The sequence below is a fragment of the Stegodyphus dumicola genome, chromosome 9, assembly GCF_044657685.1.
Source record: "Stegodyphus dumicola isolate Sdum_Otavi_A_Nest chromosome 9, ASM4465768v1".
NCBI classification, from domain to species: Eukaryota; Metazoa; Arthropoda; class Arachnida; order Araneae; family Eresidae; genus Stegodyphus; species Stegodyphus dumicola.
In genome coordinates, this window is record NC_140776.1 from 84603650 (window position 1) to 84627858 (window position 24209).

The 24209-nt window shown below is 32.3% G+C and overlaps 1 protein-coding gene across 1 annotated transcript in view; it reads left to right on the forward strand.

Moving 5' to 3' along the window:
* Nucleotides 1-2824: 2824 nt before the first annotated feature.
* The window catches only part of LOC118185838 (activating signal cointegrator 1), a 106685-nt gene continuing 85300 nt past the window's right edge, over nt 2825-24209 (forward strand). The window contains exons 1-2 of the mRNA XM_035355757.2: nt 2825-3111; nt 12679-12893. Coding sequence (XP_035211648.1) covers nt 12693-12893 — 201 coding nt within the window. The 5' untranslated portion in view covers nt 2825-3111; nt 12679-12692. The remainder of the gene's footprint in view (nt 3112-12678; nt 12894-24209) is intronic.

Genomic DNA, 24209 nt, shown 5'->3' on the forward strand with positions numbered 1-24209 from the left:
AATTTACAAATTCAATAGTGTCAGGATCTTCTTTAAGTAATTTTATTGCTGCTTCTGTCAGTGTATGAAAAGTATGAATGTCTTGTTCTTCTAAGAGAGATCTAATAATTTTATATGTTTTTGCCTGTTTTTCAACACCATTGATTTTCTTTTTTTTTTAAATTGTTTGTCCAGGCTCTATCAATATGCCATGCACAAAAAAAGACGTTTCTGTAGTGAACCCATTTCAGACATAAATATTTGTGGTTGTATTTGCCCAACATTTTCTTTAATACATGAAAAAAAAAATGATAGCACTGGCTGATCACATGGATTAGAAATTAAAAATGCACACGGGAATCCTTGGCACAAATCATCTATTGTAAGTAAAGTTACGAGTTCAAATCTGTATGCATTCGCCCCATGTGTACCATCAATACATATACAAGTCAGAACTAAATTTTTTCAGTATCTCTCTTTGTGCTTCTGTCATCATTATCAAAACAAAATCATTTCCTTTTAGAAATGAATATTGTGTACAATATTCACTCATGCTATGTTGATCCCTGGGTTTTATAAAATGAAATGCATGGATGTTCAGAATTTTGCATTTCAGGTACCCACGTATCTACACAAACCTAATCATTTTCATGTTTAACAGAATTAGAAGACAAATTGAAAGATTTTTTGGTGTTATGTAAATCTTGTTTTGTAAGTAAATGAACCTTCTCAAGCCCAGCATCTCATAGAGAATTTCTAATTTCATCTAAAATATTATCCAGAGAAATTTTTGCTGCTATCTTTGATGCAATATTTTTTATTTCATCTGTTGTTAAAAATAAGTGACCTAAATCATTCCGATGCCCAATATGTATTTTCTGATATGTGTGTGTGCGTGAGATTATGGCAAAGCCTTGAGGGCTATCTGCCTAAGGGGAGGGATGCCTTCGTGGAGCACTTTCGGTTTAATCCTAGTATCCGGTGCACACGGAATTTGGCTACTTTTGGTGACTTTATGATGAGCAGTAAAAACGGGACATATACGATGAGCAGTTAACGGGTCATTCAAAGAAAATATACAGTTAAACATAGTATATACTATGTATATAGTATATATATATATAGACGTTCTTTGGATCATTTTTGGTGTTGGCGATAATTTTCAAAGTTGCGCCAAGGCTGCACTGTATACTAGGACTTTACCGCACTTTCTAAGGGAAACTGGTTCGTATACACGTTACGCATGGGGAAAACCATGAAAACGCCCATGCAGCCAGTCCGTTCGCGGGATTCGAACCTCAGACCGAACTACCAGTGTTCAGCGACTTTACCGCTCGGCCGCTGGTGGGCCATATTTTTCTGATATGACACTACACATTTGCCATCTGTATGTTCTGTTACTTTTAATTCAGCTGGGCAATATGCATTTATTTTATTGCTATCAAGGATTTTTAAGTGACGCAAACCTTTACTTTCTGATATAAAATTTCCTGAACAGTGGCATTACACCATGTATATTAAATATGCTTACTCCATAAGAAATTTTGACTTCGTATTATTTTCAATTTCTGCCTTCTATGGCAAAAAATCATCAAATGAATTAAATTCCAGCTCAGTATGATTCAAATCAACATCATGAACATTATTGAAATGAAATATTATTTCTCGCTTTTCAAAATTAGCATAACATACAGGACACACATAATTACCTGTTAGAAGTATGAATTTTATTTTGATGGTATTTCCAATTTTTTAGGTCACTAAATTTCAGCTAGCAGTCCTCACATTTGTAGCTTGGTGATCGACCACTTTTTAAAGAATAAATAATGTAGTATTATTAGAGTGTAACGTGTTGGTATGGCGTTTCAAACTGCATTTATTTTGGTACGTTTTTAAGCAATCAGAGCATACAAAATTATTCTCAGCCACACTAAAATTATTTGCACAATCAACCATACTATTAGAACTTAGTTTTCAGAGACTCAATTAATGTAGTATTATTGTAATGAAATTTATATGCATGGCGTTTCAAATTGTATCTATAGTTGAAAGTTTTAAGCAATCACAGCAAACAAAATTACTCTCAGCTATACTAAAATCATTTGCACAATGAACCATATCACTCGCAACGCAATCAGAATTATCAGACATACCACAATTTGAATTATCGCACACGGTTATTCCTTCCTGATTTTGATTCGATTTAGAATCAAAAACACCTTCTGAGGAAACAGAAGTGGGCAGTTTTTCTTGATTTTGTGCAGAAGATATAATAATCGAAGCAAAATAAAAAAAGAGAACTGTATCAGCTATCACACGCTACCACAGCAGTCAAAGAGCAGAGTAAATAACAGTAAATACGAGGCGCCTTCAGGAAAATGACGACATGCGCAGTAACCTGCGCAGATGTTCAGGGAGGAACCAGGAGGAAACTAGCGTCTGAGGGGCTAGACGCTTGTTTCTCCCTAGCACCTATACTCCACATGATATTTACTTCCGTTGGCATAATGAAATGTCGCCCATATCCTTAAAGGAGCCAAGTTGGCGCAACCAAGGCTGAGACATTATAAAAATTAAGAAACCTTTTTTTTTTTTTTTTTTTTTTTTTTTTTTTAATATATTTTAGCTTAGAATTTTTTTCACTATTCACTATTTGGGAACTATTGATTCACTGTTCACTAGTTCAGAACTATTGATTCAAAATTACCTTGATAGCATAGATTCAGTTAGACAGCTTTGAGGCTTGAATTTTTTGTGCGTGAATCTCTTCAAAACTTAAATTAAAAAAAAATTACTATATCTCAAATAAGTTACTTTCCAAAATATTTCATAATGCATTCACAAATTCTTCTTTCTCGTAAGCTACTTTTCAAGCTATTATGTAACCAAATTAAATAATTATGATTATAGGGCTTCAAGGATGATTTCAGTTAACGAAAAATCATGTAAACCGCGTAGTATGACGTCTGCTAAAAAAGTGGAAGTTCTTTAAGAACGAACTCAAGAAGAAATATTATTTCTATGCTTCTCCAATATTCGTTCAAATAAAAAGGGTATTAAAGATTCAGAAGAATTATTTCCTTTGTTTTAACTGCCTACCAATCGGAATTAGCATATAAGTTGTTTAAAAAGGTAAGTTTACAGAAGTAAAGCTCTTTCGACCTCCCACACTTCAGTGTTCATTCATATCGCTCTCTACATAAAGAAAATTTCTTCCAAACGAAAATTTAAACAATTTAAAGAGAGCTTAAATGAACACAAATTTCATGAAATATGGTGTAGAAGAAAGTTCAATCGTTGAATTTTGAGGATGAATTTTTTTTTTGAGGTGATATATCTGGCGCTTTTCAGATCGGTATGGTGTTTTTTACGGCCATATTTTGGTTCTTTTGATTATTTGCACCCCACTAAGAAAGGAACAAAAATATATGTGGATGATAATTACATTTTTACAGCAGGTGGATACTATTAAGTTATGGCCTTTATCATTTTTCTTAAAAGCAGTTTTTCATTTGCCTGTTTGATCTTCTTAAATTCAGCGAGTTAAAATGGAAGATTATGTCTTGAACCTTGTGTTTCTCCACTTGAATGAATCCCAAAGTTGTTTAACATGTCTCGTATGGATCCCCTTTTTATGCTGTCAGATTTATGTCTGTGGTTCACTTTCCAGTGCTTGTAGTGGCTTCTTGCTGTTAATCACTGCTGTATCTCCTTCAGCTATCAAAAAAAAAAAAAAAAAAAATCTGATGTACCTTTGAATGTTTGCAGTGCTTTTTATTTGGAACGGATGATTATCAGGAGAGTTTCCAGTATTACTTGGTAAATTTATCCCAAAACCTATTACTGGGAGAACTCCTCAAACACTTTGTGCCTAATAATAAACACTTTCCTATTTAGACAATGCATCTAGTGCTGCTTTTATTTTTTCCCTCCAGCAAATGAACATTGAATTTGACTGATGGCTTGTGATCAAGGGGGGTTCTTTTCTCTAACGATTAATAAAGCAAATAGGTGTTACTAAGGAGATAATATCTTCAATCTTCCAACATGCATTCTAGTAGCTTGCTAATAGTTTTTAATTAAAATTTTGTATATTGTATCTTGTCATCTGTTTTTAGTGAGAAATTTCAGGGAGTATTGGAGTGGAATTTAAAGTGGACGAATAGTAGGTTGAGATATTGTTCTTAACATAGGTACTGGTCAAGGGGACAAAAACTGGCTCGATTCAGGAGTAGTTTTTGGCTTTGACTATATTAGCAAACTGGAAGTAATTTATTAATGATACTATTTTAGATTGTATAGAGTTGTTATCAGAAAAAATGGATGGTATTGTAAAGATAGTGGAAATAGGAGAAAATTCGGCTAATCTTTGGAATATGGTAACAGGTAGTTTGGCGACATTTTGGTAAGGCGATAAAGGTTACTAGCTAGGACTTTAGCAGTGTATGTACGTCGATAAAGTCAAGAGTGTGCACAATGCCATTTTTGTGCAATTCTGGAATTTTTTTTAAGTGAAAATAAGTCGACGTGTACATGGATGATACCGTGAATGTGCAATTCTTAAAAACGCGGCAAGCAGTGGGCGATTCTGCACTTTCTCCCAATTTCGCACCTAATCTTCGTCATGATTAAGCACTTTTGTTCCATGAAAGTTGTAGTATAAGCGTAATTCGGTTAGCAGATTGTTGGGAAAAAATGTTGAGTAAAAAAAAAAAAAAAAAAAAAAAAGCCTTTACTTCGTGAAAATAAAATGGCGTCCAAACAAAAACTAGCAGGTTGCTGTAGCAGGGTTGGTCACCAAATTTTCGCCAAAAAAGGCACCAAGTTACCATAATCCGAAAATCAACCAAAAATGAATTTGGCAAGCATAAATGTAATATAGGATTTTTGATTGAGGGGCTGAGTGGGAATTGAGAAAGCATTTTTGTTGGTGCTTCATGATAGGAATGAGAGCATGTTATTGGGCATTATTAAGGAATAGGTTAAACATGCAATTATAATTTCAGAGAGTTGGAAAAGCTATGACTGCTTAATCGTTTGATGGCCATCAGTGAGCTCTCATTCCAATTATGCGCCGCAGTGGGTGCAAGTGAAGACGACTTGTTTTACAAATATAAGACTGACAGATATTGTGCATATTTGGGAAGGAAGAGTTTTGTAATCTCGCAATTGGCGAAGGGTTAATTTTAAAAGTAAATCATAGCTTTAAGTTTGTTGATTCAGTTACATCAGTTCAATTTGGTGCATTTTACATCTTCATTATATCTTTCAAGGAGCAAAACATTGATGGCTTTAACAAGTTTCTAGAAATTTTAAGGAACATAAAGTAGACTTAAAAATTCTTTGCAAATTTATTATAAATTACAATATTTTAGTTAATCTTTGGATTATGTTAACTTGGCGATTTTTTGGCGACCAACCCTGCTACAGCATGCCTGCTAGTTTTGTTTTGGACGCCATTTTGTTTTCACAAAGTAAAGGCATGTTTTTTTTTCCCCCTCAACATTTTTTTCTCCAACAATCTGCTAGCCGAATTACGCTTATGCTAGAACTTTTATGGAACAAAAGTGCTTAATCATGACGAAGATTAGGTGCGAAATTGGGAGAAAGTGCAGATTCGCAAACTGCCTGCCGCGTTTTTAAGAATTGCCCATACACAGTATCCATGTTCACGTCGACCTATTTTCACTTAAAAAAAATCCCAGAATTGAACAAAAATGGCATTGCGCACACTCTTGACTTTATCTATGTACACTGCTAAAGTCCTAGCTGGTAACCTTTATCGCCTTACCAAAATGTCGTCAAACAACCTATTACCATATTCCAAAGATTAGCCAAAATTTTTCCTAATTTCCACATTTTTTTCGGTATTTTTTTGGGGGGGATGTGTGTGTTTTTTTTCCCTTAAGTCCTCTGAGGCTTTACTTGTGTACTATTGGGCTTTTGGCCTGTAAAAGAGCTTTTCTAAGAGCAAACCCATGACCACTGATAGACTCTGAAAGGAGTGGAAGAGGAATGGAAATCATTCTTCTATCATGGAAATCAGGATGGAAACTCATAGTCTCCCCTAAAAAAGCTATCAGAATAAACATTAAAAAAAAAAAAATCAATCTTTACATTTTAAACATTAATTAAATGACACACATTTGTTCAAAATGTTTAAACACCCTCTGTATATTAGGGCGTTTCATTTTTCAAAAGATGTGATTTCGTATGAATCCCAAGTCTGAGTGATGTAAAATAAATACAGTCAAAAGTCGTTAATCCGGACTCGTCGGGACTTCGGCGATTCCGGATTATCGATTTTTCCAGATTATAGATCATCAGTTTAAATCTAGTTAGATGGCATGCAGAAATTATAAAATAAAATATGAAAACATAATTTATGAAATAAAGAACAATTATGATCTAAAGGGTATCAAAATTTACAAAAAAAAAAAGCTTAATATTTATATGTTTATTAAACATTTCTTTCAATGTAAGTTGTTTAAATTGCTTCGTTTTATGTGATAATGCTTTCTCTTTAATTCTATAAACAGACATAATTTCTTCTTCAGTTACAAAGTTCCGCTGTTCAAGTCCTATAATTGCTACGAGGAATTTGATTTAAATTATATCAAGGATGGAGTACATCAAGATGAAATACTACATTTAGTAAGGAATTATAAGCCAAATAAAATAAAAGCATCTGCCCTGAATAGAAGGATAACTTCCTGACAGATTAACTTCCAATTCATTGCGTACCGCGGCGTTTCCTCTCTCTCCCCCCGCCGCAGAGCAGCGTGAAATTAATAAGCAGATTTCAGGATGGTTAGAGAAACAAAAGATATGCCTTTATCCATGTTTTTTGCAGCAATTCCACTTTTTGTTTAATGGACTTCAAAACATGCTTTTGCTTTGTAGATCCTTTACATATTAGTAAATATATATCGGAAATTCTATTTGACATAATCGAAAGTTCAAGCGTGCTTTTATAAAACTGCTTTAACAGTCTGCAAAAAATAATAAGCGGGATCCAATTCGAAGATTAAGGAACAACGCAATCTGCAACATTAACTGAATTAATTTTAGCTTAGCTTATACTGTACGTTATACATTAGACGCGCAAGCATAAACGTATTATGCGCGTGCGCACACGCATATTTGCAGCCGTAAAGGTCTTACTCGCATGCGTCAACACGATGCATGCGCAGAAAGTTTGTAGCTTTGAGGTTCGGATTATAGATCATTCCGGATTATGGGTGTCCGAATTAACGACTTTTTACTGTATATGGGAAGTTTCAAGAAGATTAGATAATGCTTAGAAGCTGCACACATTGATCACTTTTATCTCAAACTAGTGAAATTTCTAATACAGTCAAAAGTCATTAATCCGGACTCGTCGGGACTTCAGCTATTCCGGATTGTCGATTTTTCCGGATTATAGATCATAAGTTTAAATCTGGTAAGATGGCATGCAAAAATTATAAAATTAAAAATATGAAATCATAATTTATAAAATAATGAGCAATTATGATCTAAAGGGTATCAAAATTTACAAAAAAAGAAGCTTAATATTTATTTGTATACTTTATTAAACATTTCTTTCAACGTGCACATGCGTAAAGCATACATTACGCATAGCGGAAATTAGAAAATTGCAACCAGAAAACTATTTGATTTGTATTCGTGATATTTATAATGACGAAGAATTTGATTTAAATCATATCAAAGACTGACTACATCAAGATAAAATACTACATTTAGTAAGGAATTATAAGCCAAATAAAATAAAAACATCTGCCCTGAAGATAACGATAGTGCTGACAGATCAACTTCCAGTTTACTTGCGCCGCGACGTTCCCCCCCCCCCCCCCCCCCGCGCAGAGCAGCGTGAAATTGATAAACAGATTTCGGAACGGTTAGATAAACAAAGGATATGTCTTTATCCATTTTTTTTGTAGCAATTCCACTTTTTGTTTGATGTACATCGAAACATACTTTCGTTTTGTAGATCCTTTGGGAGCTCCAGCATCGGAAATTCTATTTGACATAATTGAAAGTTCAAGCTTACTTTTATAAAATTGCTCTTACAGTCTGCAAAAAATAATAAGCCAGATCCAATTCGAAGATTAAGGAACAACGCAATCATCAACATTAACTGAAATAGATAATTAGATAATTTTAAACAGCTCTGTATTCATCAAGCAAGTTCTTCATTTATAGCAACTGCAAAGAGCCTTGGCCATGATGTTTAAAATATTTCCATATCTCTAGCTGATGTTCAATGAGCTAGGGCAATCCATAGTAGTAAAATGGCAAAGAAAATTGAAGAGTCATTCTTAGAAATCCTCCTCACATGGTCTTTCATTTGCTGGCTGTTGCCTTCAGTTAGTAAACTGGTGCCCTTAGTTGCCCTTGGGAGTGTCAAAAACTTTGGAAGAGTTGTAGTTCTGGTGAGTGACAAAGATTTTGAGCATTTGCTTGGCGAACCTGTTGCCCTCAAAGGCACTGGTGAGCAGATGTCTTAAGTAGTTCTTTGGGAATTGGACCAATATGAGCCACATGGCAATATCATCAGTGTGTCTTTTGATACTATAGCATCTAATACAGAACTACTGTAATTTCCGGAAGAAAGGCCGCATCAGCGTAAACGCCGCACTCGAGAAAAATGGCGGGGAAAAAATTAAAATTACACAGAAATGCCGCAATAGATTAAATTGCGCGTGACATCGTCGTGGGCCGTATAGATGCAAAATCTCAACCTATGTCCTGATATATGACATATCAGTTAAGAGAAATGCATGAAATGAAACCATAATTCAAAAATAAATTAAAGGTAAGAAATGTTGAAAATATATTTACTTTCATGAATATACTTATATTTAACTACTAAAGAAGTCCATATTTGTAATACTCAGACTATATTATAAAAAATTTTGCAACAATGAAATATTAAATTTGGATGACAAAAGGAAATTTTAAATTTTACTTACAAAAGGAATTACAGCAAACTATACATCATATAAAGCCATCAAAATCTGATTCTTCGCTATCTGAATTAAAAAGATTTAGGAACTCCTGATCTAAGTCTTCCAGATCGTCACATTCATCCTCTTGGTTTACAGTCTCTTTATCTAAGGATATAATTTCAGCTTCTTTGAACCCTGCTATTATTGACGATGTTTTTACTGATTTCCAAGCACTTCCTACCCACTTTGCAACTTCTTCATAAGATGCTCTACGCATTTTACCACTTTTGGTATACGTATGCAATCCTTCACTCATCCAACATTCCCACCGCTTTCAGACTTCAGCTGTGAAGGATTTATTACCTGGCAAACTAATGGTTGTAAGATTTTTGTCAAACCACCAGGAATTATTGCTACAGTTGTAGACAGTTTTTGACATCTGGTTTTCACTGACTCAAGTAAATGAGCATGCATGGAATCCATTATCAATAATTCCTTTGGTTGGAAAAAAGATCACATACGACACTGCGAAATTTTTTGTAACCACTCGTGCACGATTGTTTTGCACATCCAGCCGTTCTCGTTTGCACAAATAATTACATCATTAGGAAAATCTCCCTTCGGAATAGTTTTTTGTTTAAAAATGATCATCGATTTTAGCTTGTCACCATTTGCGGCACAAGCTAACACACATGTAAATGATGTTCTTTCATGCCCTGTTGTAAGCACAGATACAGTTTTTGCACCAGTTTCATCAACAGTTCTGTTTGCAGGAGAGTCGAAAGCTGACGACGTTTCATCCATATTTATTATTTGTGACCAAAGAAGTTTTTTTTTTTTATCAATAATATCTGTCACATATTTTAGAAAAGATGCCTTTTTATCCTGCCAGTCCATTGGTAATTGTTGCCCGACTGTTGTTCTAGTACGCACAGAAATATTTTTTTCTTTTCATAAATCTGCTACACCAGCAAGGCCCTCCTTTGAAATCATTTATGTTAATTTGTTTTGCTATAAATTTTGCTTGTAAGTGAATTTTTACTGTCAAAATTGCCATTCCCTTTCCTCGTTGCTCCTTTATCCAGTTTGCAAGGTTGTCCTCTAGATTTGGCCACCTTACAGTACCACTTTTAGCTCGTTTCTGTTGTGCATATTTTTAAGTTCTTCTTTGTCAGTTCTCCAACATCGAATACATCTCTCGTCCATTTCAAACTCTCAAGCTACTGCTCTATTTTGTTCAGCACATGAAATTATATTAAGCTTAAAACCAGCAGTATAGCTTCTGTGCCTTTCTTACTTAAAAACTATCGAACAAGTACTTTTACCCAAACTGATGGGATCTGTTTCTGGTAGAATGCCAATAAAAATCATTTCATGCTGAAGGGAAAATACCTCAGAGTTCGTTATTGCGAGGCAGGTGGAGTCGTGTCCGCCTTTGAAAAAAATTTCAGAAAAGGCAGGGGGGGCAGAGAGGAGGGGTCCTGGAAGATTCATCGAATGGCAGAGGAGAGAGACTATTCAAAATGATGAGAATGCTGAATTGAAAGGGGGAAGAATGTTATTGTTCTTAGATTTCGTTTAGGGTGAATAAGGCATGTAGGTCTGTTCAAGGGAAAGAATGTAAACAAAATAAAATTTGCAAAAAGCAACTAAGTGGTCTTTTGTGTGGAAATAGCACCAGTCTATGTACAATGACAAGGCCATCCAAACTATGTACAATGACCACCATAGGAAATATTTTATTCTTAGTGCACCTAAATGCTGCATTTGTAGAAACGCCGCACCCGCTGAAAATTTAAGTTTTAAACACGTAAATGCCGTGGCGTTTCTTCTGTAAATTACGGTAATCCAAGGGGCATGTACCAGTATTGAAAAGGAATTTGGGTGAACATTGTTGTAATTGGCTTACCTTCATTACACCCATGAACTAATATTGAAAGGAGTGTTCAAGTACACACTATCAAGTGGTCCTGATGTCCAGATTTTTCTGGAAGTTTCAAAGTCTGTGGGCTTCACTTCATAAAAAGTCATGTACAACAATGCTGGATAAAGAAAGTTCCTTTCAAAACTTTCTAGAAGAGCCACCATTGAAAATGGTTAACTACATCCAGAATGCCCTAAAAGATGGAAGTCATCTAAGAGAAGACTACAAAGAATTGTTACAACTCTCACTCCTGTATCTAGGAGGTTGGTCTCAAAACGACTTCATTTTTCATTATGCCAAGGGCTCTGCATCAAGCAAAGTGGATGATGGATGGCAAAGGCAATATATGGACTTAAAACTGTCCTCCTCACTAAGCAGTGTAATATTCCTCAGTGAGAATTAAAAGGCATGAAACAGGTTGTACATTTTATCAGCCTCGTATAAGTTCGCTTTGGGCACAAGGCAGTAAAGTCAATCGGCTTCAAAGAACGATTTGGTTATGCTATAGCTTCTGCAGATGCAGATGTTAAAAAAAAGTGTGTTCACAGTTGCTAAGAAAAACCTTTCATATGTGTTCAGCAACAAACTTAGGATCAGCTTTTATGGATGAACGTATTACTCGGACTGATAAAGAAAATATGACTCAAAATTTAGAAGCCAAACTTGCAAAGAAAAAGGGGCTAATCTTTGGATTATGGTAACTTGGCGCCTTTTTTGGCGAAAATTTGGTGACCAACCCTGCTACAGCAACCTGCTAGTTTTTGTTTGGACGCCATTTTATTTTCACGAAGTAAAGGCTTTTTTTTTTTTTCTTTTTTTTTTACTCAACATTTTTTCCCAACAATCTGCTAACCGAATTACGCTTATGCTAGAACTTTTATGGTACAAAAGTGCTTAATCATGACGAAGATTAGGTGCAAAATTGGGACATAGTGCAGAATCGCCCACAGCTTGCTGCGTTTTTACGAATTGCACATACATGGTATCATTTATGTACACATCGACCTATTTTCACTTAAAAAAAATCCCAGAATTGCACAAAAATGGCATTGCACACACTCTTGACTATATCCATGTACACTGCTAAAGACTTAGCTAGTAACCTTTATCGCCATACCAAAATGTCGCCAAACTACCTGTTACCATATTCCAAAGATTAGCCAAAAAAGGAATCGAAACAATTAGTGTATAAAAATCTAGTTTTTAAATGAAAATACCTAAGCCAATTTGTTACTAATAAAACAAAAATGTTCTTTGAATTGTTTGGGATTTATGATATGCCCGAATACTGCAGTGATTCTCTAAGAAGCCATGTGAACGCTTTTAAGGTGGTCAGGTGTTACCACAGAAAGAGGAATTGCTCTAATGAAAACATTTAATGAATAGGTCAGGGATGAACAACAAAAAATTCTTTTAAAGGGTAGTCCATGATAGAAAGTTTTTGAAAAACGAATAAAAGAAGGGATTGCATTGTTAAAAATTGATTAATATAACACATTTTGCCTATCATACTGCCTATTAATAATAGTGTCTAGTTTTAATATTATTTTAGTTTGTGATTTCTAGTTTTCCCAATAAAAGTAATTAACATTGAAAAATCATATTTTTTTGCTTACTTTTACAAAATTAATGAAAGTGTGCGACCTCTAAATATTATCCAGTCTTCATGAAATTTGGCATATATCTTTTACATCACTGTCTGCAAAAATTTTACATTTTTTGCTTTTTTACAGAACAAAAATGATTTATTAAGCTTTATAGTATATTTAACTGTTATCATTTTAAAATGCATGATCATTTTACTTACAATTTATAATTTTGTAGCTGCATAGGTAACTATGAAGAAAAGCAGTGGGAAACATCAAAAATTTCTGCCAGTGACCAATTATGATTTAATGAAGGGTCAAATATTAATCCCTGGTAGGCATGTTTGCCTGTGTGAGGCCACAAAACATGAACTGATAAATAACTGCATTCATTGTGGACGCATTGTTTGTGCACAGGAAGGTTCTGGACCATGTTTTACATGTGGGGAATTGGTATGTATTTATATATCTGCAAATTAATTTTAATTTACTAAATTAATAATAAGGGTTCCAAATTTCTTAGTAATTAAAACTGCCAACTATGCCATTCAACATTTAGATGCTAATTGCTAACTTTAAAGAGAAAACTAAAATCGCGTTTCGTTTCATTTACATTCAGTTCCTGTTGGAATGTTTTTTTGCATGGGTGATTTTATGATTTTTCTCTTGAATAATCTATATATGAAGCAGTTTCTGTTGGCAAATGCTTTATAAATATACAGCACCCACTGCTTATTAAACTCGCTGTTTAATAAACTCAGTTACTTATATTCAAATTTCTAGGAACTAAAACAAATACATAGTAATCAATAGAAAAATCACCATTTATTAAACTCATTTGTGCTGCTGATTAAACAGATCGGCAAAAGACCAATTTTTCAGAGCTAGAATATCATACTAATGAAGAATCTGCTTAAATGTATGTATGTTTCTCACGTTGTGATAAAACAATAGTACCTAGAGCCATCAAATTTTGAATAACGTATGTCTCCACCTGAATATGGGCATTTGGAAGCCCAAATTTGGAATTTCTTTTATTATCTATTTCATATTTTGTAACACTTCAACGAATTTTTGATTAAAAAACTAAACGATTTCAAAGCGAGCAATGGCAAAACTGTACGAAAAAACCCATTTTTATTTTTAGCGCGTGGTACTCTATAAAGATATGCTAAATGGAAATTCTAAAGATACGCACATTTTAAAATTATTTTGAGATATTGCTGTTGAACTGAATTATGGTTTGGGCACGTAGAACATGATATTAATAAATAAAGGTAATATGCAAAACGTTAAAAACATCCCATTGGATGTAGTTTAAAATTTGAAACCTTTCAGATCTTTATTTATTAGTCCGAAGGGGCTTTGTCCCTGAAGGACTATTGTATTCGTTTTGCAATTTTATGTTGAATACTTTAAAAGGCTGTATCACGTTTCAAATCGTTGCCACCAAATACTATCGCCCTGTGTTATATTTGAAGAAATTAAATAAGGAAGAATCTTCATAAATGTGTGTATGTTCCTCTGCATTGTGATAAAACAATGGTACCTCGAGCCATCCAATTTTGAATGACATAATCCTACTGCGAATATGGGCATCTGAAAGCCTAAATTTGAAATTTGGAGTTTGTTTTTTTATCGATTTCATATTTTGTAAAACTTTAACGAAGTTTTGATTAACAAACTCAAGGGGTAAAAGTATAGTTTAGGGTACCTCTTGGCGATTTTTGGTACATGGATACCGATTTTGCGCAATTCTTTGACTCGTTATTTTGGCTTGCAAAGAGGCAATTTTTGCGCCAAAAATCGCCGCTACACAAAGCCAAAATAACAAGACAAGCAATTGCACAAACTCGGTATCCATGTACACAATGACTTATTTTCACTTGAAAAAAAAACCTCGAATTGCACACAAATGACATTACGCACTCCTTTGACTTTATCCATGTATACGTCGACCTATTTTCACTTAAAAAAAAAAAAAAAATCCCCAAATTGCACAAAAATGGCAAAATGGCACACTCTTTTAACTTTATCCATGTACACATCGATATATTTTCAATTAAAAAAAAATCCCAGAATTGCACAAACTTGCATTGCGCACTCCCTTTACTTTGTCCATGTACACGTCGATATATTTTCACTTAAAAAGTCAAAGAAGCATTAAAGTCTACAATATAGGCAAACAAAAAATACATAATCTCAATAAAATACATTTTAAATCAAACAATAAAATAACATAAAAAAGGAAAAACATGTTATACGTTTAAGCCCTACCAAAAGCAAATATTCACTTACCATGATTTTCGAGTTCTCTTCGTACACCCAGAGCCACATAAAAATCAAAATATCAATCATCTCAAATGACTTTTTTCAAACCAGGTATTCTTTCTGATCAAACGCTTCCTATAGTGACCATCTGAACCTTTCTTCCTACAAACCCATTCAAATCCATCTAAACGGTTTTAACACACACCACAAAAACGCTTACAAAACATCGTATGATTCAAAATTTCCCAGAATCATGCACCCGATTATGTCACAATAGGGTTTCCATAACATTCAACTACTCAGGCTACCATAAATGAAACAACTTGGCGATAAATCGAACAACAACTTCGCCATAATAAAAGGGGTACCTTAAAGTCTACTCTACCCAACTCAAGGATTTCAAAGCGAGCGATGGCAAAGTTGTACAGAAAAAAAAAAGTTTATCTACAGCGCATGAGACTGCGTATCGGAAATTATAAAGATATGCTCAATTTTAAAATTATTTTGCGATATTACTGTTGAACTGAATTTTTTGTCTAAGTGTGAAGAACTTGATATTTAGTAAATAAAGGTAACACACAAAATGTTAAGAATGTATGGATGTAATTATAATCGGAAACTTTTCAGATCTTTGTGGATTTATTTATTTTTATTGTTTTTTGAATGCATGTTGGTGAATGATGCAGTAGTCATATAGAATAAGCAGGAATAATCTGTGCTTTTTTTTTTTTGAAATGCATAGAATCCTCTAAAATAGTAGCATTCTTAGATTGAATGTTGTCTAACCAGTTGCAATGATATTTTAACTTACCACACCAAACAACATATCAAATACAGTTTCTGTTTAATTTAAATAACTTCTGCTGTCTGAAGCACTTTTTCGAATCATAAGACTTTTAATAAAATTTGTAGTAGTCCCAATTTTTATAAATATTCCGAATTACTGAAATAATAAAAGCTAACCTTTTTAAAATTTCTTTATCAAAGTATTACATCTTAGGTCAGCAAGACCTGATTAATAAAATCTGGGAAAGGATCTGAGATTTATAGACCTAAGCAGTAAAAAAAAGCTTGTCTGTGTACAGAAAATTGTCACGTGTGTTGGAAAAGATTTTGCAAGACAATATTTTAGCCCAAACATGATTTTTTAAATTTAATCTCTTGTATTGGAAATGGTTTTCAATCCTTTTACCATAATTTTATTTTCACATGTGCAGAATTTATATATTTTTCATTGATTGCTGTATTTTATCTTCCATAGTATAAATTAAAAAAATACACAAAAAAACTTCACCCATAAACAGATGACTTAAGAGAAATTTGATTTGACATGTTATGCGAAAGACAATAAATATTAAATGATTTTGCATTTATGTTACATGACAGTAATTAGAAAAGAATAACTGTAGATGTGTAAAAAGAAACCTGTACTTATAACCTACTGTATTTCTAAAAAAACTACAAAATTGTTCAGAATAGCAGATGGCTTTGAGATCATTCAATAATGCCATCATAAGTATATTCTATTCACATTTCGAAAGAATTGCAGCAGTTCAGATTTGTCATAAAAGAGTAATTACACCCCTGGGGATTGGCGTACTTATGGAACGAAAAACAAGTTTTGAAACATGCGTATACAAAAGTCGTACCTTTTCTCCACAGATAAATGGCAGTTGTGATAATTTGAACACATGCTTTCAATCAGTTGTTTCCTTCTAACAAAGCGTGCTTGCGCCACTAGCAGGATCCTAGCAAAGTCTTGTAATAGTCTCGTGTTTTAAATATGCTGTGTTCGAAACTTAAATTCAAAGATAGGCATTTAAAAATTTTATTAATGCTATTTTTTATATTCGATGATTCAATATTTGTTAAAATATTAAACACATAAATAAACTTGCATAGCAGATCAAAATTATGTTGCTGTGGAAATGTTCCATCAACAGTTATTTCTTGTAGTTATAACAGCATAACTAAATAAGCCCATTTCGAAATGTGGATGATATTGCATTCATTATTTTTTAATTGAAACAATATAAAGTTGTTATTACTAGTTAAAATGGCTTAAAAATAAACTGACACATTATATGAAAATTTTTAAAAATGAAAATTGTATTCACTTTCTTTCACATAATTTCTGATCAGTTCTTCCAAAATATTTGAAAGCTTACTTTACTACATAATAGAAATGTCTCCACGTTTATTGTTTTTAGTTAGTAATTTTAAGTTGGGGCTGTTACATAAGAAGGCTATTTATCTTTGTTGTTGTGTTACAGTACTTATTTTATTGTATAACACAAATTTTGCTCAATTGGTTGATATTATAATGCATAGAGGTACTTAAAAAAGAACAAAAGTAATTTTCACCATTATAATATATTTTTAAATGGTTTCCAATAAAAACATAGTTAACTAAGTAGTGTACTACATTATCTATTATTTAATTTAATAACCAAATAGCCAAAACATTTCAAATTTGAAATCCATCTTTTTACTAAGTACTTTTTTCAAAGAATAAAAATTCCAATACCTTTGTTGTTTAAATTAAAACTAAACAAAAAATGTTGGATTTTCATGAAATGCTAATTTTATGTTATTTGATAAAAACTTACAAATTTAAATTACTAACAGAAGGTAAATACAGAACTTGAAATCAGCATCTTTGGAAGAAGCAATAAATTTAGAATTTACGGCAGCTCCATTTCTTGTCATAGTTAACAAAATGAAAGAACTGTGAAAGATCAGAGTTATAGATAGCAGATGTTTTTTTTTGTCCTTGCAGAAAGGTAGTTGTCTTCCATATAAAGTAGAAAATGTACAAAGATGGAAGCTTTTAGTTCAGTACCCCTTGGAGGTATATTTATGTTGTAGTCAACTTGGAGATTCCGCTATCAGGTGTTTTCTTTGAAAAGGGTAATATCTTTTTCAGCACATAATCAGAAATAAGAGTTTATGTTTTCATTTCTTAATGTTCAAAGCTGTATGATATGGAGCATCTGCTCGAAAAACTGTTAACTTATTTTTCACCATTCATGAAAAGAATACACACCTGAGTAATTGTTTTGGAAAAACAATATCATTAATAATTTTGCTACAAAGAATTTTTTTTTTGGTTTCTGTTAGCATCTGCGATAATGCGCATAGTATATAAATAATTGCATTTGAACTCTTATGTAGCTAATAACAAGGAAATTGCATTGTAACTCGAAAATACATTTATTTTCTCAAGAAGCTCCTTTAAGAGAAGATATAAATTTAACATAACATATTTATAACATATTACAGCAGGGTGTCCGCCGATAACATCGCGGCAAAAACGTCGTGGAGAAAACAACGCAAGGCGAAAACGTCGTGCTACAAAACATCGTGGGAGAAAACATCGCAGTTCTAAAACATCATGGCACAAAACATCGTCATCGAAAATAAAGCTGTTCAAAAACATCGCAGTTTAAAAACATCATCGTCGAAAATATCGTGGTAAAAAATAAAGTATCTACAAATCATCGCATGACGATAACATCGCAGACATGCTTTTCAGGTTTTAATAATTGTAAATGGATATTCCCATAATGATTTGTGAGCGCAAGGTGTAAAGAAGGATAAATTTTACTTTCACATTTTTTATTAACTAATAAATTTTTGCTGAAAACGTAAGAAGGAAACTTAAGCATAGAAAATTAAATGTAACTTATAGATTATACTTTTCATGAAATATTACCAGTAAAAACTTTATAAAAATGATTTATTAATGGCCTTTGTTAGTTAACTATGTCAGTTTAAAATTCTATTAAGTGCTATAAGTTGCATTAATTTTCTATGCTTAAGTTTCCTTTTTATTTTCTCAGCAAAAATTTATTAATTAATAAAAATATGAAAGTAAAAATTATCCTTCTTTCCATCTTGCGCTCACAAATCATTATGGGAATATCCATTTACACTTATTAAAGCATGCCTGAAAAAAGCATGTCTGCGATGTTATCGTCATGCGATGATTTGTAGATACTTTATTTTTTACCACGATAATTTCGACGACGATGTTTTTAAACTGCGAAGTTTTTGAACCGCTTTATTTTCGATGACGGTGTTTTGTACCATGATGTTTTAGAACTGCGATGTTTTCTCTTTACGATGTTTTCTCCTACGATGTTTTGTAGCACGGCATTTTCGCCTTGTGTTGTTTTCTCTGCGACGTTTTTGTCCACGATGTTTTTGCCGCGATGTTTTCGGCTGTAACCTTACAGCAGTACTAATATCTCTGAATACTAGTATTTCCAGCCGGTGTCTAGTTCTGGCGAACAGGCAGACTCCATGGACGTTTTCATGGTTTTCCTTATGTGTTAATGTCAATGCCAGCCATTTTCCCTTGGGCAGTTCTCCACGAAGGCATCCCTTCATTAGGCAGATAACACTTACTTACTTTGCCGTAATCAAATAAATAAAATTAAGCCTAAAACATTTATGTGTTTTTGCCATCTTTTAAAGGAAGTTTCACATGCAACATCTGTAACAGAAATGAGATAATTTTACTTGATCACATATTTTAACCGTTCCAAAATTCAAGAGGATAATTACAACGCTATTTTTGCTGATCGTAGAAGATTTAGAAATGGATTATAGAATAGATGAAAATAAATGATAGAAATGGATCTTTACACAAACCTTGTGCAGTTGTTACATTGTGGTTGAACTGACTGCACATAATGTCAGGACTACTGTTCCTTCTAATTGCCTTTGGAAACATAACTGGAGTCCTGAGTAGAAACAGGGAATTTACTCAAAGCTATGTTCGTGTGTGTGTGTGTGTGTGTGTGTAGAAGATGCAACAAAGAAGGATTAAATTTACCCTTTATTTCTTTCAACGTACAGCCATTCCTGCATTTTGAGATATAGAGACCAGTACTTATGATCTAAAACGTAGAAAATGAGAAATAAACTAAATCAGAACTAAGATGCTTTACAGACAGTAGTAATGAGAAGTTTGGCCTTTTAATACTATGTATGTAGTGAGTGGAATGTAAAAAACTACAATGTCTTCAAATGTCAGCGAGAACTAAGGCAGCGAAAAGTCTCTCCCCTCTCTTTTGGCTAAAAGCCATATCTTAAATACTTATACAGTTGGCAACCTCATTTGCGTATACAATTCTACTAGTGCTTATTCTGGCCGGAAATGAAAAATAAGAGAGGATAACAAAGTTTTAAAACAAAATAAACATTAGTAAAACTTAAAATCCTTACAATAATATATACAGGCAGATAACACACATTTAAACATATCAAATTTACAAGTAAAAATATTACTTTAGAATGAATATTACACAAATATTTTTTTGAAAAACAGTTTAAGGGGGAAATATTGTGCAATATTCATTCCTAAACAATATTTTCCTCCTTAAATTGCCTTTCTGAAAACATAACTTGTTTTATATGTAATATTTTGTAAACAGATTTAAAGGAAATTTAGTCAATTATTCTTTAATTTTTCTTTTAAAAGGAAGTGTGTTTGATGTGTTTCTTAAGGTATGCTATTTAGATTATTTGTCTTCCTTGGAGAATACTTACAAACAAATAAATACCATATATTTGAAATCATTTGAAATATCAACCATATATTAATTAATTAATTTGCAAACATTTAAAAAAATTATAATAATAATTTCCTTGTAGGCTTAACAAACTAATCACATTTTTGCTGCACTTCATTTAAACTTATTTTGTTTGAAAATGAGATATGATCTTCCAATTCAAAATGCCTTTTAGCACTGCTGATTGCAATATAAAAGGGAGTTGCACAACTAGATATTATAGTAGCTCCATACAGAAAGTTTCAACATTATGTGGCTAATCGTTTTTGAATTATGCGAAATACATACATACATATGTACATACACACGTCACGTCGAAACTAGTCGTAAGTCCTTAACATAAGGTTTATATTTTATGACGAATCGTTTTTCTAAGTTATGCGACTTACGTATTGACATCACAACGGAACTTGTCAAAATGGATATTTCCAATGAAATCTGAAAATTGAAATTTTTCAGGATTACATTACTTTTTCTAATTTGCGCAAGGACTTAGAAATAGTTGGATCACTCATATATGTGAAGCTAACTTGTATTCAGGCCAACACATTATTTAATTTATTTATGAATGTAGCATTGACGTGCAGCATATAACATTAGTTGTTCGCTGATAGAACTTTTATAAGAATTGTTAGCTAAGGGGGGATTCAGTGAACAAGTTCAGCTATTCTTAAATTGCCAGTGAACACATTTGCCAGCAGATATCGATATTTGAATTAATCTGACTCCGTTTTCTTAATTATTAATAATAAAAATTGTTATTTAAAATAATTTAAGTTATCGAAAATGATATCACAAATAATTAACTATTAATAATTTTATAATGCAATATAAAGAATTATTTAAATATAATAGTTTAATCTGAAATAAACTTAAAATATTTGAAAATTAAATTAAAACATCATATTAAAATAAGTTGCGCATAATATATATTCGAAAAACTGGAATGCAAGGGGGAAAAGTTCTTATATAATTCCTTTGACTATGTATATTTAAAAGTATTTTCACAGAAAATGTCTGTAAAGAATGCAAGATTAATTTCTCACCAGTATCGAAGCAATTCCTTAAAGAAACTCGAAATTTAAAACATATTACGTAGTTTCTATTAATGATGCAAATTGACTATATTTCTGCATTCGACACATATCCTGATTAAGCTACGAGGTAATATATAGTGTAGATGTTAGTATCAAAAATATAAAATAGCCAAACACAAGCTAAAATATCATTCTGGCAACCACGTGTGTTTCGAAGATACCATAGGGAGAAAAACTAATTTCTCTCGCTAAATTCAAGGGAGGGGAGAAATACCTTAATTATTTTCGCATGTGGGGGCACCCGCTTTTCAAGTAGTTAGAGTCCAAATACTTGCCGTTTTTGCGAAAGACCAATCGAGTACACACGATCATTTTTAATGCAGTTTCCAGAAAAAGCCTTGCCACTCAGAGGGTTAAGTATCAAAATTTTAAATGTAAGAAATAGCAATTAAGAATGGAACAACTACAAATTATATGAATGGAGCAACTGTTAAGTTAAATCTTCCATTTAATTTATTTCCTGTTATGCAGGTCATAGCTTGTATGCAATTTTAATGCACTGTGAAAATACAGAATAAATATCTTGGTAGTGGTTTTTAATTTTCTGTGCTACATAAATTCACTAAATTTGGAACTAGATAGTTTTAAAACTTGGTAAGGGTAATATTGTATAATTCACAAATTTTTGGTCACCCTTATAAATTTAGCATTGTATTTTGAAACAATTAGTCTTCTGGTTAGTTTCATTTTTCAAATGGGTAACAAAATTTCGAATTTAGTTAACCACTTATTGAATTTCCAAATGCAAATGCAACTGAATGTAAGGACAAGGAGGAAGACTTAAAGAGCTGCAGATGATTTTCATTTTCATGTGCAAAGTTGGTTTATCATGTGGCTGCAGGATCCAAAACAAAAATATTCAACTGTGTATTCAAAAATCATTCTGTGCTTGTTTCATCCAGTGGCAGAAGAAACAGGTGACTTTTAACTTGCAAGGGTGCATGCTAGTTTTAAGCATGAAGATTCACGAACTCAAAAATCTTGAATACTCTTCATATTTAAGTTATTATAAAAGAATGGAACATGAAAAGTGTTTTAAATTCTGGGAAGAAAAGCCCATCTGAAGGGTTGCAATAATGATACAGCATAGGCAAATAAAAGCTAGCCACATTTAGCATTTCATTGCCTCTTTGGTGGTTTTTAAATTAAGCATCAATATAATCAACAAGCAGCTTAGGGTCTTAAAAGGCAGAATTTATGATTAAGGAATTTATTTTATAAAAACAAAAATGTGTCTTTAAAAAGAAATTTGTGGAGCAATTATATAACTCTATGCTGTGTTGAAGGTAAAAAATGATAGTGTAAGTTATTAGATTTTTTTTTTAGTAGGTACCATCTTACTGACTGTTATAAGCAAAAAATTTTGATAAGCTTTTACTTGAAAAGGAGGAACTGTAGTGAAGTAGCAATGTTCATAAGTTGTTGAATTCCTGGTAAGAATATATTAAAAAAAGAACATACTAAGTAAAAGAGATAAAATAAAAATATTTTTTATACCTTTTTTTTAAAAAGGATTATGAAGGGGAAAGCTAATTAAAAATGATTTCTGAAACACAGGTTATTATAAAAACATTACTTATGGATTCTGTTTCTTTAAACATTCATCTGTTTCTTTAAACATTCATCCTTGTGTATGATTTCAGTTACAAATTTTCTTAAACTAAGGAGCAAAATTTTTTGAAAACCTTACAACCTACAGTGAAGTTTTTCTGTAGCAGAACCATATAGTAAAACCATATAGTAAAACTGTTGTATTTTCCATACAGAAAAATCCTGTAAATAAAGCATTTATTAATTTTAAAAAATTACAAACCTATGCGGAACTCGCAGAGACTGGCCTAATAAATACTTAGTATAATAAATATAGTAAATAATAATAAATATAGTAAATAGTAATAAATATAATATAATAAATATACCTAATAAATACTTAGTACTAAATAATATCAAAAAATAAAGAGTAAATTGTGAATTCAGTTATTAATTTTATTGCTTAAAGAAACAGAAAGGATAAAATTATACAGTGTATGCTGTTTCTGAAGAGATGGCTTAAATGTGCACATTATGACACACAACATTATAGTATTACATATTTCAGAGAAATTATCAGTTTCAATAATATTCTTTTTACTTACATAAAATGCTTTTCTATTTGTACATACATTTTACATTGTTAACATGAATCAAAAGTTTTGAAATAATGTTCTGAGAAAACTAGAAGGAAAATATGTGAGAGGGAGAGTATATGAGTAAGTATGGTATGTCAGTTGCAAATTTTCTAGCTCAACTTCTGTACACTGTTTGCTTTCCGCATCCAATATAAAATCGAATGATGGTGATAGGATTTTGTAATAATTAACTGATTTTAAATCTCTTTATAATTTTTTCTTTCTCTCACACTAGCATTTTTTTTAATGTTTAATTCTATCCATACTTGTAATATGCCTTTTCAAGATTTTAATAAATGTCACAGCTTTTAAAACTGAAATTAATTCTGAATTGAATTTTATTTAAGGAACAAAATGATACATTAAAAAATTTTTGATTAAAAAAATTTCTTATTTTTTTATTATTCACACTCAAATTAAAAAAGTTAAGTATCTGCTGCTGACTAATTTTTCTCCAAGATAACATGGGAAATGCAACATCAATTTTCAAAATAGCAGCATCAAAACACATACTTAAAAGGAAAAGAAAAATCTGCCTCTCTGATCACTAAGTCATTCCATCTACTTAGTGATCCATTTTTATTAAAAAGAAATTGGAGAATTGCATAAACGTGACATCCTTTGGCAGGCTAGCCGAAAAGTACATGTGCAACA